The sequence below is a fragment of the Grampus griseus genome, assembly GCF_964374135.1.
Source record: "Grampus griseus genome assembly, chromosome: 20".
NCBI lineage: Eukaryota > Metazoa > Chordata > Mammalia > Artiodactyla > Delphinidae > Grampus > Grampus griseus.
The window spans coordinates 26,936,862-26,952,564 of NC_139014.1; the positions used below are offsets into that span (position 1 = coordinate 26,936,862).

Below are 15,703 nucleotides of genomic sequence, written 5' to 3' on the forward strand. Positions count from 1 at the left end.
CTTTCACCCCTTGATGTTTCAGAAACTGAAGCCCCACATCTTCACTGTGGGTGAACAGACCTACAGGAATGTCAAGAGTCTGATGGAGCCAGTCAACCAGTCTATTGTCGTCAGTGGAGAGAGTGGTGCCGGGAAGGTAAGAGGGCCTCTTTCCCACCCTGTCAACTTCGTGACTGGCTGGACGGGCAGGGAGGCAGAGGAGGTCACTCCTCTTGGATTCAGTGTGCAGCAGTGGGCGGGAGCTGGGCAGGAAGTCAAGAGGCAGGGTTCTAGTCCAGGCTCTTCCACCGGCTCTGCTGTAACCCTGGGTGAGATTCTTTTTTCTCTGAGCCTTCATTTTCTCATTGAAGGACTCTCTCAGCTCTGACACCATTGGAAACAAAAGTCAGCTGTTGGGGGGTTCCATCATAGTGCTTAAGAGCACATCAGAAAGATATTTAGCTTTTGCAAACCTCATTTCTTTCGCGTGTAAAATGGCAGGGAGGGAAAGACCAACACGTAACTCATGGGACTTCTGTGAGAGTTAAATGAACTAGTGTGCATAAGGCACTTGGTGGCATGCTGGGCACGTGGAAGCACTCCTCCAAAAGTAGTTAGGGTTCCAATAAGGAAGTAGCCCACCTGCATCTCTGGGTTGCCCTTGATGGCAAGGGCAGTGCATTGGGCCAGCTGTGGGGAACGACAGAATCTCCTGATGTGGTCATGTGGTCCCTAGGTGGCAAAATCTTAATAGGTGAGACAGAATGTTGTACGAGGATGAGTGAGGAGTTGCACGGCTTGTCAGAGGAGGCCGCTGGCCCAGGCCTCGCCACTTTCTCATCGAGCCTCACCAGCCACCCCACCCCTTCCTCAGCATTACCTTCACAAGGGATTCTTTGGACCATAAACCCCCTCTGCCTACACTCACATGTGAAAGCATTGCTGAGCACTGAGCACCTGCCAGGTTCTAGGCTCTGGGCTAGCCAGTAAGGAGTGGCAAGGGGAGGAACAGAGGAAAAATGCAACGTCTGGCTTTCAGGAGTCTCTTAGCTCACTGGGAAAGACAGACAAGGAAACAGATGGAGACAGCAAACTTTAGGGATGAGGGCTAGGCCTTGGGTGAAGAGGGGATCTTTGAGAGCTATATCAAGGTCGCCGGTGTAGTGGGCTGATGCCCAGCTCCTGGATGAGCCCATTGTCCTCCAGAATTGCTCTGGGCAGCTGAGGCTGGACCTGGCCCTAGACCCGTGCAACCAGAGCTCAGTAACCCTTTATTGAACAGCCACTGTGGTCGTGGGCTGGGCCTGGTATCCTTTTCAATTTTAATTAATTAATTAATTTATTAATTTTTTTTTTTTTTTTTGCTGTACGTGGGCCTCTTACTGTTGTGGCCTCTCCCGTTGCGGAGCACAGGCTCCGGACGCACAGGCTCGGTGGCCATGGCTCACGGGCCTAGCCGCTCCACGGCATGTGGGATCTTCCCGGACCGGGGCACGAACCCGTGTCCCCTGCATCGGCAGGCGGACTCTCAACCACTGCCCCACCAGGGAAGCCCTAATTTATTTTTGAAAAATAGTAACATAGTGACATAGCTCAAAAATCAAGCAATACTACAAGGCTTACATAAAAAGACAGCAACCCTGCCCCATATCTCTCAGCCCTATGCTTTCACATCTTTTAGCAGTTTGTTTGGGTGTCTCCATCCATATTTCTAAACAACGTGTTTATATTATTAGTTATTGATTTTTCAATTTTGACCTTATCTGTTCATTTCCTACTTTGATGAGGATTTAGCCCTTTTTCCCTGCCCCCAAATACATACATACATATCACGATTTCTGGGTAAGTTAACATATAGTACTTGTAATTACAAGTATGTATGTATTGTTCCCAGCAGAGCCCTGTAACATACTATGATTATATTTCTTTTCTTGTGTAATTTTTCTTTGCCTCTACTTAATAATTGCCCCCACTTTTTCACTTGTTTAGTTTCTATATACCTATTATTAATTCATTATCAAACTTGTCACCAAAACTGGAAAACACCTACCCAACGGGTGCTTTTTTTTTTTTTTTTTAATCGCAGCACTTCCAGGATCTTAGTTCCCCAAGCAGGGATCGAACCCGTGCCCCCTGCAGTGGAAGCACGGAGTCTCAACCACTGGACCGCCAGGGAATTCCCTCAGGTGTTTTTTTTTCTTGGCGATGCCCTTCCTAGAGTTCTCACGTCTCCTACTCGCATCCAGACTGGTGGCTGCCAAGGGCTGCTGCCACACAGCTATTACCTGGGAGCTGTCTGCCTCACTCTGGGGATCCAGATTGTCATCTGTTCTATGATAAATCTCTTGCTGTTGGAGCCCAGTGGATTCCTCTTCATCCTTTACTGCCTTGTTTTTATGGAGCATATTCTTCAGTAGCTTCCTGACAAAGGTTCCTTGGAGGGCATATTTTTGAGTTGTTGCACATCTGCAAATGTTTATTCTGCCTTAATTTGACATGTTGGCTGGACATTATAATTTCAAATTGGAAATCATTTTCTTTCTGAATTTATAAGTTATTTTCTTATATATTCTTTTGAGTGTTGCTGTTGAAAGTCCCAATCCATAAATGGTGATTTGTGTTTTCTTTCCGAAAGTTTTTAGGGTCGTCTTTTTTATCCATAGGTATTGAAATTCACAGTGGCGTGTCTTTTCTCACTTGCTGTTCTGGATACTTTATGTGGGTCTTTTTAACCTTGAAACTCATGTCCTTTAGTTTGGGAAAATACTATATCTGTTGATAATAATTTACTCCCCTTGTTTTCCGTTTCTGGAATTCGTATTAGTAGGAAGTTTGATAAATTGTCTAATATCCTGTTTTTCTCATCTTTTCTTCTATCTCTTAATATTTTGTCCTGTCTTCTGGGAGATATCCTCTACCCTTCAATCCTTTTGAGTTTTGAATTTTTATTAAAAATTTTAATTCTAAGAGTTCTTTCTTGTTCTCTGAATATATTCTCCCCCCAGCATCCTGGTCTTATTTCTTCTCTTATCTTTGAGGATATTTCATGATTTTTACTTGTTTTCTGTTCCTTTCATTTCTATTTCCAAAATTCATTTCTGTTTCCTTCTAGTTCCTTTTCTTCCTTTGTTGTGATATTTGTCATTCAGATAAAAGAAGTTTACCAAATAGTTAATGATCCTTGAATTTCTGTTCATACTTCAGAATAAGGCATTAAGCAACTGATTAGAATCTCTTATGTTTATAGACAGGAGGCCTCACTATGGATAGCTTTCTAAACTGGTGGGACCCTGAATGTTCATAACTTGTTTTGTGAGCTTGTCAGTATGTCCAGAAAAGATTCTTCCAATCTCTTCATGAGAGAGGTGGAAACTATAGTTAAGTGAAAATGATAAAAGCATGAACAACTCTTATTAGCAGACTAGACATGCAGAAGAATACATCAGTGAACTTGAGAGTGAGTCAATAGAAATCAAAAAATAAAGAGAAATTTGGGGAATTCCCTGGTGGTCCGGTGGTTAGGGCCCGTGCTTCCACTGCAGAGGTCACGAGTTTGATCCCTGGCTGGGGAACTAGGATCCCACGTGCCACATGTTGTGGCCAAAACAAAACAAAACAAAAAAGAGAAAATTGAAAAACAAAAAGAAAAGCACATTCAGGAGCCTTGGTACAATATCAAATGGTTTACCATACTTGTAATTGATGTCCCAGGAGAAGAGAGAATGTGGGTCAGAAGTAATATCTTAGAAAATTAGCAAAAGATAACAAGCACAGATCCTAGAAGCTCAGGAAACACTAAGTAGGATGCATACAAAGAAAACACACCTAGGCACGTTATAGTCAAATTGCTGAAGGCAAACATAAGGAAAAAATCTTAAAAAAAACTTTAAGGAAGCAGGAAAATATAATAAAGAGGAACAAAGATAAGAATGATAGGGACTTCCCTGGTGGCGCAGTGGTTAAGAATCCATCTGCCAATGCAGGGGACACAGGTTCGAGCCCTGGTCCTGGAAGATCCCACATGCTGTGGAGCAACTAAGCCCACGCACCACAACTACTGAGCCTGTGCTAGCCCGTGAGCCACAACTACTGAAGCCCGTGCACCTAGAGCCCGTGCTCTGCAACGAGAAGCCACCGCAATGAGAAGCCCGCTCATGGCAACAAAGAGTAGCCCCCGCTCACCACAACTAGAGAAAGCCCGCGCGCAGCAATAAAGACCCAACGCAGCCAAAAAAAATGAATGAATGAATGAATAAATTAACTTTTAAAAATCATTCATTCTAAGGTGAAGATAGTAACGATTTATTGTAGAGGTACAATGGAATCATAGAAGTTCACAATTCAACCAGAGGCAATAAAAGGAGAAAAAAGTAACAAAGATCACATGGAACAACTCAAAAAGAAATAATAAGATGGTAGATTTAAACCCAACCATAGCGATTATTAAACGTAAGTGGACTAAACTCTTCAATTAAAGACAGAGAATGTCAGAGTGGTTTTCTTTAAAAAGGCAAGACTCAAATTATATAATGTCTTAAACCACTATAAAGATACAGATAGGTTCAAAGTAAAAGAATAAGAAAAGATATATCATTCCAACACTAATCAAAGGAAAGCTGAAGTAATTATATTAATACGCAAAGCAAAAACAATTGAAAGAAGTAAAATCAAAATTAATAGTTTGATATTTGTGCATTCTTTTCAAGTACACATGGAACTGACATGGGCTATCTTCTGAACCACAAAACAAATCTCAATTTGAAAAGATTAAAATGCAAACTGTTCTCTGCCCTGAGTAGAATTGAACTAGAAGTAAATAACAAAGATACCTAGAAAATCCCAAAGCGTTTGGAAATTAATACCTTTCTAAATATCCTTTGGGTCAAAGAAGCAACCACAAGGGATATTAGAAAACACTTTGAACTGAGTGAATATTAAAGCAAAACACATCAAAATTTGTGCTTAAAAGAAAAAAGCAGTGCCTAGTAGGAAATTTGTTGTAACATTGAACACTTATATTCGAAAACAATAAACTCAAATAATTGACCTGAGCCTCTACCTTAAACTAAGGGAAAAAGAATAAAGTAAACCCAAAGTAAGCAGAAGAAGGAAATAAAGTTAAAAAAAAAACCAGTAAAATAGAAACAAAAATAATAAAGCAAGTGAAATCTATGGTTATTTCTTTGAAAAGATTAATAAAATCTAGTCAAACTTAGAAAGACAAATTACAAATGTCAGAAATGAAAGAATAGACATAACTAAAGATCCTACAGATAAGAGATTTTTATTAACTATTACAATAAATTCTACAATTTAATAAAATGGAGAAATATTTTGAAAGACACAAACTGCTGAAGCTCACATAAGAAGAAACATATAACCTGAATATCTAAATCTATGAGACAAATTTAAGTCATCGTTAAATATCTTTCCTCAGGGCTTCCCTGGTGGCACAGTGGTTAAAAACCCACCTGCCAATGCAGGGAACATGGGTTCAAGCCCTGGTCTGGGAAGATCCCACATGCTGCGGAGCAACTAAGTCCGTGCACCATAACTACTGAACCTGCGCTCTAGAGCCTGCGAGCCACAACTACTGAAGCCCACGCGCCTAGAGCCTGTACTCCGCCACAAGAGAAGCCACCACAATGGGAGCCCGTGCACCACAATGAAGAGTAGCCCCCACTCGCAACTAGAGAAAGCCCGCGTGCAGCAACAAAGAGCCAACGCAGCCAAAAATAAATAAATCAATCAATTAATTAAAAGAAAAAGAACTAAAGGAATAAGACACAAAAACACAAAGGGAACAGGAGAGACATGAGGAGTGAGAAGTAACACAGCATGGATATGCAGGGGCCCCTGAGTCTTCAAAAAAAAAAAATCTTTCCTCATAGAAAGCTCCAGGCCCAGGTGCCTTCACTTTATGGATGCTACCAAGTATTTAAGGAATTAGTGTTTACCAGTTCTATACAAATTCTTTCAGAAAATAGCAGAGAGGGAGCACCTCCCACCTCAGAGGGAGACCTAAAAGAATTTACCAAAAAAGCTACCAAAAAGACCCAAAACCAAACAAAAACAAAGGTAAAAACTTGTAGTGAGGTGTAGGGAGTTTATCAAGGTGACAGGGTACAGTCAGTATATTAAAATCTATTGTTTCTCTGTCCTAGCAATGAACAAATGGAAATTAAAATGAAAATAGACCTCATCTCAGGTGATTAAAAACAAAAAGTGAGAATTTTGTAACTAGATTGCCTTGATATAAATCAGAGCCCTATCATTTACTAGATATGTACTCTTCAATAAAATTTAAATTTTTTCTATGCCTGAGTTTCATCATTTTGAAAACAGGTAGTATGTAATTGCATCTGTGTCTGTAGGGTTGGCAAGAAAATGCATGGAAAGTCTCCTTAGGTCAGTAGCCTGCTCAGGTCAGGGTGGGTTGTCCTCCTCTGCCCCAGCCCCCCTCATTTCTTAAATGCATCCTCAGGAGCTAGGAGAAGCAGAAGCAAGTGTCCCCATTTCACAGACAGGGAAGTGCCTTGACCAAGGATACAGTTGAACTCAGCATTCACCCTTTGGTCCGCAACACACATGGTGGAAAAGAGGGCTGTATCAGGCAGGCTCAGAAGTGGGAGGGAACGTGGACACAGCTCCCACAGGGCTGTTTCTGCCACAGACATGGACGTCCCGCTGCCTTATGAAGTTCTACGCTGTGGTGGCCGCGTCACCCACATCCTGGGAAAATCACAAGATTGCAGAGAGGATCGAACAGCGAATCTTGAACTCCAACCCTGTCATGGAAGCTTTCGGTGAGCTTGGTGTCCTCGGCACAGTACCTCAGTCCCATTTCCTCTGGGATTTGCCACCTTCCAGGGAAAGGAGTAGTGTTCTCTTTAGGAGAGGGGTGGAGGATAGTTTATCATTCACTGCCATGGATCCCCAACTTCCTCCCAGGTACCCTTAGCCTCCTTCCAGTAGAGGTGATGTCACTCTGTCGTCCCCTCCCTCTAGCCTAAGCAGGTGTAGCAGTGGTGCTGGAGAGGACCTTCTGGCTCACCCAGTCCAAGCCCCATCCTTCCGAACAGCTTCTTGATGGTTCAGGGAAGGGGACTTGTCTAAGGATGCACAGCAATTAGTGTCCATGTTGGCACTCTAGATGTTGTGCCTTACCGTCTGCCTCAATAGTAACAGCTTGTTTTTGATCCTTCTCCTTCAGAGAAAATAGTCCCTGACTGCCTAGATTGGCTCTTTCCACTTCATTGCCAGGAAGTTCTAACTCAGCTGAATCGCATTTGCTAAAGCCCGAGTGCCCAGTCCATAGTCCTGTCCCTTGTGACATGGAAACCAACAAAGGGGCCTTTAAGTGACTTGAGGATAGAGACCTGGCCCCAGCAGACCTGAGGCCACCTTAGCCCCTGGGGACTCTGTAAACACAAGGTGTGATCTGTAGGGAACGCGTGCACACTGAGGAATAACAACAGTAGCCGCTTTGGGAAGTTCATCCAGCTCCAGCTGAACAGGTAATCTCTGCTGCCAGTCTCTGTGCCAGTCTGGCTGCTGGGGGCGGGGGAGGGTGACAGTGGCTGGGACAGTGCCCCGCCTGGGCCACCCCTGTGGGCAGAACTCAGCTCCTCCTGGCATGTTTTTATGTGTGATAAGTGAACCTGAGGGTGATCTTTGAAGCTGGAGAACTCTGACTCCTCCAGCCTGAGGGACCCTGGGGCAATGTGCCTGTGCAGCCCATGTGTTCTGACTTCTACCCTTGCTCAGAGACTTCTAGCTAAACTGCCACCTCTTGGCCACACCTCTGAGCTTGAAGCTGGGGCTCTGTTCCTGCCTCGGGATGGGGCAAAACAATGTACAGAGGCCTTGGTCCTGCCCCTGAGCTGGTTGGAGGGCAATGTCCCAGACCCCCAACCAAGGGCTTGCTGAGTGGTCCCTAGTCCTCACAACCCCCATTGCCTAAGTGGAAGAGTTGGGGGAGGTTGCAGTCTGGCACACAGTAAGTGCCCAATAAATGTCCATGGGATGAACAGGCAACTAATGGGCTCCAGCCTGCTTGTACCCAGGGCCCAGCAGATGACTGGAGCTGCAGTTCAGACCTACTTGCTAGAGAAGACTCGAGTGGCCTGTCAGGCCTCCAATGAGAGGAACTTCCACATCTTCTATCAGGTCTGTACCAGGTGGGGCCCACAGCTGCCCAGATGCAGGGCGGAGGTGGGTCTGTGCCCCTAAACCTTCCCCTCCCTGCCTTGCTTCATGCCTGCCTGTCCACCTGGTTTCAGCAATGCCACCACTTATTCCTACAAACTTTATGTAACACTTCTGCCACACACTGGGTCTTGGCTCCCAGGATGGTTTTGGCATGGGAACGTGCTTGCCTTCTCTGTCAGATCAGAAGGTCCTTGAGGCTGGGACTGTCTCCGCAATGGAAACTCTCACTCTCGGAGGGTTGTCCTCGAACGGCAACTGGGAACAAGGACCTCCCTAGACTCTGCCTCCTCCATCAGACTGGGGGACCCCCAAGGCATGGGTAGTACGTCTCCCTGCTCTCAGATTGGGACTGGGGGCTCCCCAGGTGGAGTTTTGCTTTCTTCATCAGACTGCAGACCCCCTCAGTGAGTTTTTTTGCATCGGGTGGAGACGCCCAGAACTGTTCGCTGCTGCTTTTGCCCCCCTGCCTGCCCTGGGCTCTCTACGGGAACCTCTCAGCCTTGTGACATTGCTGCCGTTTCTCACTGCTCTCATCCCAACCCCAGGCTTATGCAGGCCTAGGCTTCCCCAGCACCCCCAGCTCAGCCCCCGTCCCCATCCCCACAGATCTGCAAAGGAGCCAGTGCGGACGAGAGGCTCCAGTGGCACCTCCCTGAGGGAGCCGCCTTCTCCTGGCTGCCCAACCCAGAGAGGACCTTGGAAGGTAGGGGGAGCCTTACCCAGCACCCTGGGCTGGCCCGGCAGCACCCACCCATCCCGACAGGGCCTGCCTCCCTCACCCCTCGCTGCCCCTGCTGACCTCTGGTCCTGACTCTGGGCTGTGACTTGGATTCCTTTTCAGAGGATTGTTTCGAGGTGACCAGGGAGGCCATGCTTCATTTGGGCATCGATGCCCCCACCCAGAACAACATCTTTCAGGTCAGAGGAAAAGCCACACCACTGACATGTGGCAGCGGTGATGGGCAGCCCCTTTCATAGGGCCCTTCTCTCAACGTGTGAGACTCTTTTCCTGAGGATCTAAGATGTTAGGCCCCACTGCACAATCTCCAAGGAGTCGCCCGCCTCTCTGTGAGGCTGAGCCTGGAGACCGAGGGTCAGGGTGGACGGGGGCAGAGAGGACAGTGGCAGGGCACATAGTGCTATAGAACAGGCCAGCACAGTGACCCACAGAGGTCAAAGGGCAAAGTGCCTGGGTCAGTTATTGCTCCATTAATCAGAATAGAGAAACGATGCTGCCATGTGGTTGTCTAGTGTGTTAAAAGTTTTGAAATCATGTTCACACCTCTTAGCTCGCTTGGTTTTTTTCAACAGCCCCATGGGTATGGAGATTATTCCCATTTAATGCTTGAGAAAACTAGAGACCTGCCCACGGCCAGACAGCACTGAGTGCTGCAGATAGAGTTTGTACTGGACGTAGTAATTCCGACTTCCCACCCTCTTCCTCTTCCTCCTGGGACACAGTGCTCACCCAGAGGAACTGGGCCCCGCGCATCCCCACTGGTGGTCTCCCTTCTCCCATCTTTCTCCTTACTCCTGCGGAGCGGTGGGAGGGGATCTGTAGAATTGGCTGGCAGCAGAGACAGGGATGCCGCTCCAGGGAGACGGCAGTGCAGTGGAAGGAGACCTCCACCTCCACAAGGGGGCTGCTCAGGCTGTAGGGGGAGATCGCAACCAGTATGGGTACTGCCAGCCAAGAGCTTGGCCAGAGGGACAGCGCATAGGACAAGTTGACAACAATAGGAGTCTGGACAGGAGTGCTGTCTTGAGGGTGGCATGACCTTGTGTCCCAGCCACACTGCCCATCAGCACAGTAGTTTTCTCCTGAGGTGGGTTGTGGCCTGAAAGCCAGTAGCATGTGGGCACACCCTTTCTGGGACCAGACAGGGATGGTAGGAGAGGCCCTGCTCTACCGATACCAGGTCCAAAGGTTTCCAAGTTGCTGGACCCAGGGGTCCCCTTTCTACAGCCCCTGGGGCCTCATCCATGTGGGTCATTGAGTGCGAAGGCAAGGGAGCACCCACTGGACAGAGACCAAGATCACAGATCCTGCCCTAGGCTGGGCTGTCAGAAGCCCAACAGTGCTGAGAAAGAGCCAGAAGGAGCCAGAGCCAAGCCCCCAGCAGCCACACAGAGGTGGGGCCGGTCCACGAGGAACAGGAGTGGCCTCCCCGCACGGTCTGCCCCTGGAGTCGGGGGGCAGGGGCGCAGACTGTGGGTGACGTGGCGGCCCCGGTGGCTGCCCCGGGAGGGGTCTGAAGTTGAATTGCCTGGGTTCTCATCCTGCCTTTCTCCTTTACCAAGTGTGTGGCCTCGGGCTTGTGATTTAACCTCTCCCCATCTCATCTATTATCATGGGCACCACCATAGCACATGCCTCATTGGTTGTTGAAACGATCACAGGAAATGATGCATGTAACTTGCGTAGAACTGGGTCTGGCTGAGTCATGGAGTAAGGGGGCAGTAATTGAGAGCTGTTATTATTCTGTTATCATAATTCTCATATTCAGCAGGAGAGAGACCCTTCCCAGGCTGGGCTCCAGCCCTTGAGAAGGGGCCCACTTCGTGTCCTCTCCTGCCCCCTCAGGCCCTAGCTGGACTGCTGCACCTCGGCAACACCCGGTTTGCTGACTCCGGGAACGAAGCCCAGCCCTGCCCACTGATGGATGACGCTAAGTGTGAGTGCAAGCATGGGGGCCCTGCACCTCAGGCTTTGGTCAGACACCCAGGGAGCAAGGCAGGCCCTGCCGGAAAAGAGGCAATATTTGGTGGGATCGGGTGGGAGGGAGGCCAGAAGGTGAAATTTGGAATCAGTGCCCTTGAAGCCATAAGCTATAGGGCTCTGCCCTGGAGAAGTTACTCCTCACCCCATCTCTGCTGCAGCAGATAGCATCATCCACATCTTACAGATGAGAAAACGGGAGTTGCAGGGTTTATAAGGTGGTTTATCCCACTCATGGCCGTGTGGACTCGCACACAGAAGCCCTGGGTTCAAGTCCTGCCTCTGCCTTGGCCAAGCCTCCTCACCCACCTGCACCTGGGTTCACTCTGCCCCATTGGGTGGGTCGTGGTTCCACTGTGATGACTTCACGGGGCCTTGTGCAGAGGGATGTTTGGATGGAGGGTGTTTGTGCCTCCCAGGCTCTGTCAGGACATCGGCCTCACTGCTGCGGCTCCCAGAAGACCCTCTGCTGGAGACACTGCGGATTCGAACCATCAGGGCAGGCAGGCAGCAGCAGGTGTTCCAGAAGCCCTGCTCCCGGGCCGAGTGTGACACCCGCAGAGACTGTCTGGCCAAACTGGTCTACGCACGGTGAGTGCTCTGGGCCCTGCCCTCCTCCCAGGCCCCCCCATCTGGAGTTGGAACAGACCCCTTACGCAGTACGGCTGGGCCCAGGGTGAGGGCTGCCAGATAAAGCAGCCGGGTTCCCTGCCCTTCTCCCCAGACCCTCGGGGCAGGAGGGAGTGGCTCCTGGGCTTTCCCCGAGCAAGGCCCTTGGCTTGTTTCCGGACTACTCTACGTGGAGAAGTTGCCACCTGGCCTAGATTCAGCATGTTATTAAAGTACAGGAGCCTGGCTTGACCTTGGTGATAGGTGAGGAAGGCCTGCCTGCTCTGCTGGCAAGGCCAGCCCCAGAGGTGATGTGGGTCCCTCCCAGGTCCAGGTGCAGACCCATGGGTGAATAGGCTCCTCTGTCTCTGTGTGCCCTTGTACTCTTGGTAGTCACCTGGGGAATTTGATAGATGGTGGTAGAGCCAGAAACTTTGCCCACAGTCTTGAGCAACACTGTGCGGCAAGTGGAGCCCAGAACAGGGGGAAGGCGGGGGTCCTGTCCTTTTCCTGTTGGTTCTGTGGGCATCTCTACCCTTTGGCCATGTGGTTAAGGAGTGATTTGTTACTCTGGGTTCTGAGACCCTTTGGGGTGCCATTGAGGGTGTCTGGGGGCCCAGGCTCCTCTGAAATTATGGGACAGAACACGTGTGTGTGTGTGTGTGTGCGCGCGCACACGTGCATGTGCTTATAGGAACTTGGGTACCTGTGGAGAGGGTCCCCCTGGTTTCACGAACTTCTCTAGAGCTAAGAGCCTGAGAAGCTCTGCTAAGGGGATAAGATCCTCTGAGTGAAAATGGCCCAGGGCAGCTGGGCCCAGACTGAACCCGGTTCAGCAAGGTACTCTGTTCTCACTCCCTAGAAGCGAATTTCAGGTCAGAATTTGAGGCCAAAGATTTTTAAAGCTTTTGTGTCAAATCACTGCAAGATGAGCAGGTAAAGTGTGATGATCACAGACACAGTGGGTCTCTAATCATGGATCATTTCACACGCAGCAAACAGGTCATCGTATCACTAGCTCACTCATTTTTAGTACCTCAAACGGGTATTTGAAGCCCTTGTTGCAAAAATAGGAATCATTTACTGAATTGAAAAAAAGTTGCAGAGCAATTACTTAAATGAATGGTAAGGAAGAAACCCTTATATAGTATCATATGTGTCACCATGTGGTACAGCAACCATCCCGTCATCTCAGGGGCGACGGTTCCAGAGTGCAGGTTGCCATTGTCCACCTCGGGTGACTCGGGCGCTGGCCTCCGCAGGCCGAGGTTTGCAGGGGAGTCCAGTGAACTCAGTTCTTCACCATCCCACCCAGAACTGCCTGTTAGCCCCTTCTCATCGAGATGCAGCTGGGTGTCGGGCCAGGGGACTGAGGCAGACCCACTCCCTGTCTAGCCCCAGAGGCTATACCGGACCTCAGTGGTATCACAGGTTCAGTTCCAGACCACCACAATAAAGTGAGTCACACGAATTTCTTGGCTTCGTGGTGCATAGCAATGTTATGTTTACACCATACTGTAGACTATTAAGTGCGCAATAGCTTTATGTCCAAAGGAACAATGTGCATGACTTAATTTTAAAATAACGCTGTTGGGAAAATGGCGCTGTTAGACTTGCTCGACGCAGGGTTGCCACAGACCTTCAATTTGTAAAACACGCAATAAAGCAAAGCACAATAAAAAGGGACGCGCCTGCAGTTGGTCCCGTGCTCAGTCTTGCTCGTGGACAGGCCAGGTCTTCGTGTGCCCAGGAACGTGCGTGACCACAGCCTGCATGTGTAGTAGGTCAAGACAGGATGGGCAGGACACGAGAGTGTTTAGCCCTTGACCTGTCAGGCTCAGAAGACAGGCCCTCCAAGGTGTGGCACCCAGGCTGGAGGGACAGTCTTGCCACCCCTCAGGCTCAGCCTGACGCCTCTCACCAGAGCCCACTCCCCCCGCCCCACCCCAACAGGCTGTTTGACTGGCTGGTATCGGTGATCAACAGCAGCATCTGTGCGGACCCCGGCTCCTGGACCACTTTCATAGGTAGCAGGGGATCACCCTCCTTCAGAAAAAGGACAGGAGGGCCCAGCACAGAGAGCAGAGCCCTGGGTCTGCTGCGGGACTCCGGGCAGCTCCTTTCCCTCCTCTGCACCCATCTCCTCACCCTCCACCAGTGTGTGGGCGAGGTCTCTGCTCTCTGGTGCCCGCATCTGACCGTCCCTAGCCCTCCAGGCAGGCTCAGCTGGCGGCCGGGCCACGAGGGCCCCTCCTCTCCCCGGAGACCCAGCTCCGGTCTCAGGAGAGTAGTGGGGGATGGTGAAGGAGCTAGATTAGAAGGGACATGGGGGACATGGTAACGTCATTGGAACCTGCTAGGGGAGGAAGTAAAGCTCAGAAGCGTCGGTGAAGTTTGCTCACAGAATGGAATTCTAGGCACCAACTGAGCGCGTGAGACTCAGGCCGTCCAAACCGGGTTGGACACACAGCGTTCCCCAGGACCTGGTTCCCTGACACCTCATTGGGCCTCTTCCTGCTCTGAGCTCTGAGGGGACAGGAGGCTGCCCTGGGAACCACGCTGGGGTGGGAGGTGCTCTGCTCACCGCTGGGTACCGTGCTCGCCCCACCTCAGCTCTGGGCTGCCAAGCATGAGGCTTTACCCTGGGCTCCTGTCGTCCCGCGGGCCCCGCCGCCTCCTGCACTGGCCCCACGGGGTCTCCCCTTCCTGCCAGGCCTGCTGGACGTGTACGGGTTTGAGTCGTTCCCCACCAACAGTCTGGAACAGCTGTGCATCAACTACGCCAACGAGAAGCTGCAGCAGCACTTCGTGGCTCACTACCTCAGGGCCCAGCAGGTGAGGGGTGGGGTGGTCCTGCGTTCTCTCTTTCTCCCTGGCCCCCAGCGCCATCCCTGGATCTGACCAGGCGTCTTCGGTTCCTCCTTTCACACCGCTCTGGAACGGGCTGTGGTGCTGAGGCCAGCCGTGGGATGGCCAGCTGGACCTCAGACCACAGTTGCCTTCTGCCCCCAGGAGGAGTACACAGCTGAGGGCCTGGAGTGGTCGACTGTCAGCTACCAGGACAACCAGACCTGTTTGGATCTCATCGAGGGGAACCCCGTCAGCATCTGCTCCCTCATAAACGAGGTCGGGGGGTCAGCTAGTGTGCAGGACACCCGAGTGGGGCCTTGGGCTTCTCTGGGACCTTGAAGACCATCTGTGTGCTCTCTGTGTGCCTCTTTCTCTCCATCTGCATAATGGGTTTGCTAGCCCTATAACCCCTCCTTTTCAGGGTCACTGCGATGCTCCCATGGGTCCACGGGGTGGGGACTGTGAGGGTTGTGAGCCCCTCTCACTGTGTGGCTGCCCACCTGTCCCGTCCCGGCCCACACAGGAATGCCGCCTTAATCGGCCAAGCAGTGCAGCCCAGCTCCAGACACGCATTGAGAGCACGCTGGCAGGCAGCCCCTGCCTGGGCCACGACAAGCTCAGCCGGGAGCCCAGCTTCATCGTGGTGCATTATGCGGGGTCTGTGCGCTACCACACCGCGGGCCTGGTGGAGAAGAACAAGGTGAGGGCTGGGCCGTTGTTGTGGCCCCTGCGTGAAACGAGATGCTGAGTCATTGCTGCATGTGTGTGGAAGCTTCCATCGTGCGTCCTCCCCTCCTGAATGTCCTCCCGAGTCCAGGGTCGCCTCTTGGGCCCTCCTCTCCGAGGTCTCTGCTCATCAGGCACAACCTGCCCAGAAATGGCTGCATTTCCTGGCTTCTAGGCACCCAGTAGACCAGCTCTGAATCTCTTGGGCTCAGGCCCTGCCCTTCTTCTGGGGCCTGGGTGAGCAGGGCTGGCAGCCCGTGGGCAGCACCATGCCTGCTCTCACCCTTGTCCTTTCCCCCTAGGACCCCATCCCCCCTGAGCTGACCAGCCTCCTGCAGCAATCCCAGGACCCCCTGCTCAAAGTGCTGTTTCCTGCTGACCCTGAAGAGAAGTCCCAGGAGGAGCCCTCTGGCCAGAGCAGGGCCCCTGTGTTGACCGTGGTGTCCAAGTTCAAGGTGGGTCCGAGTGCTGATGCGACGTGCTTGGTTCACTCATCAATCTCCAGTGCTTACCAAGCACCTCCCAGGATCAGTGCTGTGTGCTGGGAGCACTGAGGAGTCAGGTAGCCGTGGTCCTGGTCCACGGAAGACAGAGACCGGAAACTGACAG

General features: G+C 50.6%; 1 protein-coding gene across 3 annotated transcripts in view; it reads left to right on the top strand.

Moving 5' to 3' along the window:
- MYO19 (myosin XIX) overlaps positions 1-15,703 on the top strand; it is a 34,622-nt gene that overhangs the window by 8,221 nt on the left and 10,698 nt on the right. For all 3 annotated transcript variants that reach the window (XR_014298314.1, XR_014298315.1, XM_082678995.1), the window contains 13 exons: positions 23-136; positions 6,653-6,785; positions 7,427-7,496; positions 8,046-8,148; positions 8,797-8,893; positions 9,032-9,108; positions 10,775-10,865; positions 11,329-11,500; positions 13,472-13,545; positions 14,232-14,353; positions 14,531-14,644; positions 14,892-15,068; positions 15,397-15,549. Coding sequence is in view for 1 of the 3 variants with exons in the window: in XM_082678995.1 (XP_082535121.1) it covers positions 23-136; positions 6,653-6,785; positions 7,427-7,496; positions 8,046-8,148; positions 8,797-8,893; positions 9,032-9,108; positions 10,775-10,865; positions 11,329-11,500; positions 13,472-13,545; positions 14,232-14,353; positions 14,531-14,644; positions 14,892-15,068; positions 15,397-15,549 (1,497 nt within the window). In the remaining 2 variants the exon portion in view is untranslated. The remainder of the gene's footprint in view (positions 1-22; positions 137-6,652; positions 6,786-7,426; positions 7,497-8,045; positions 8,149-8,796; positions 8,894-9,031; positions 9,109-10,774; positions 10,866-11,328; positions 11,501-13,471; positions 13,546-14,231; positions 14,354-14,530; positions 14,645-14,891; positions 15,069-15,396; positions 15,550-15,703) is intronic.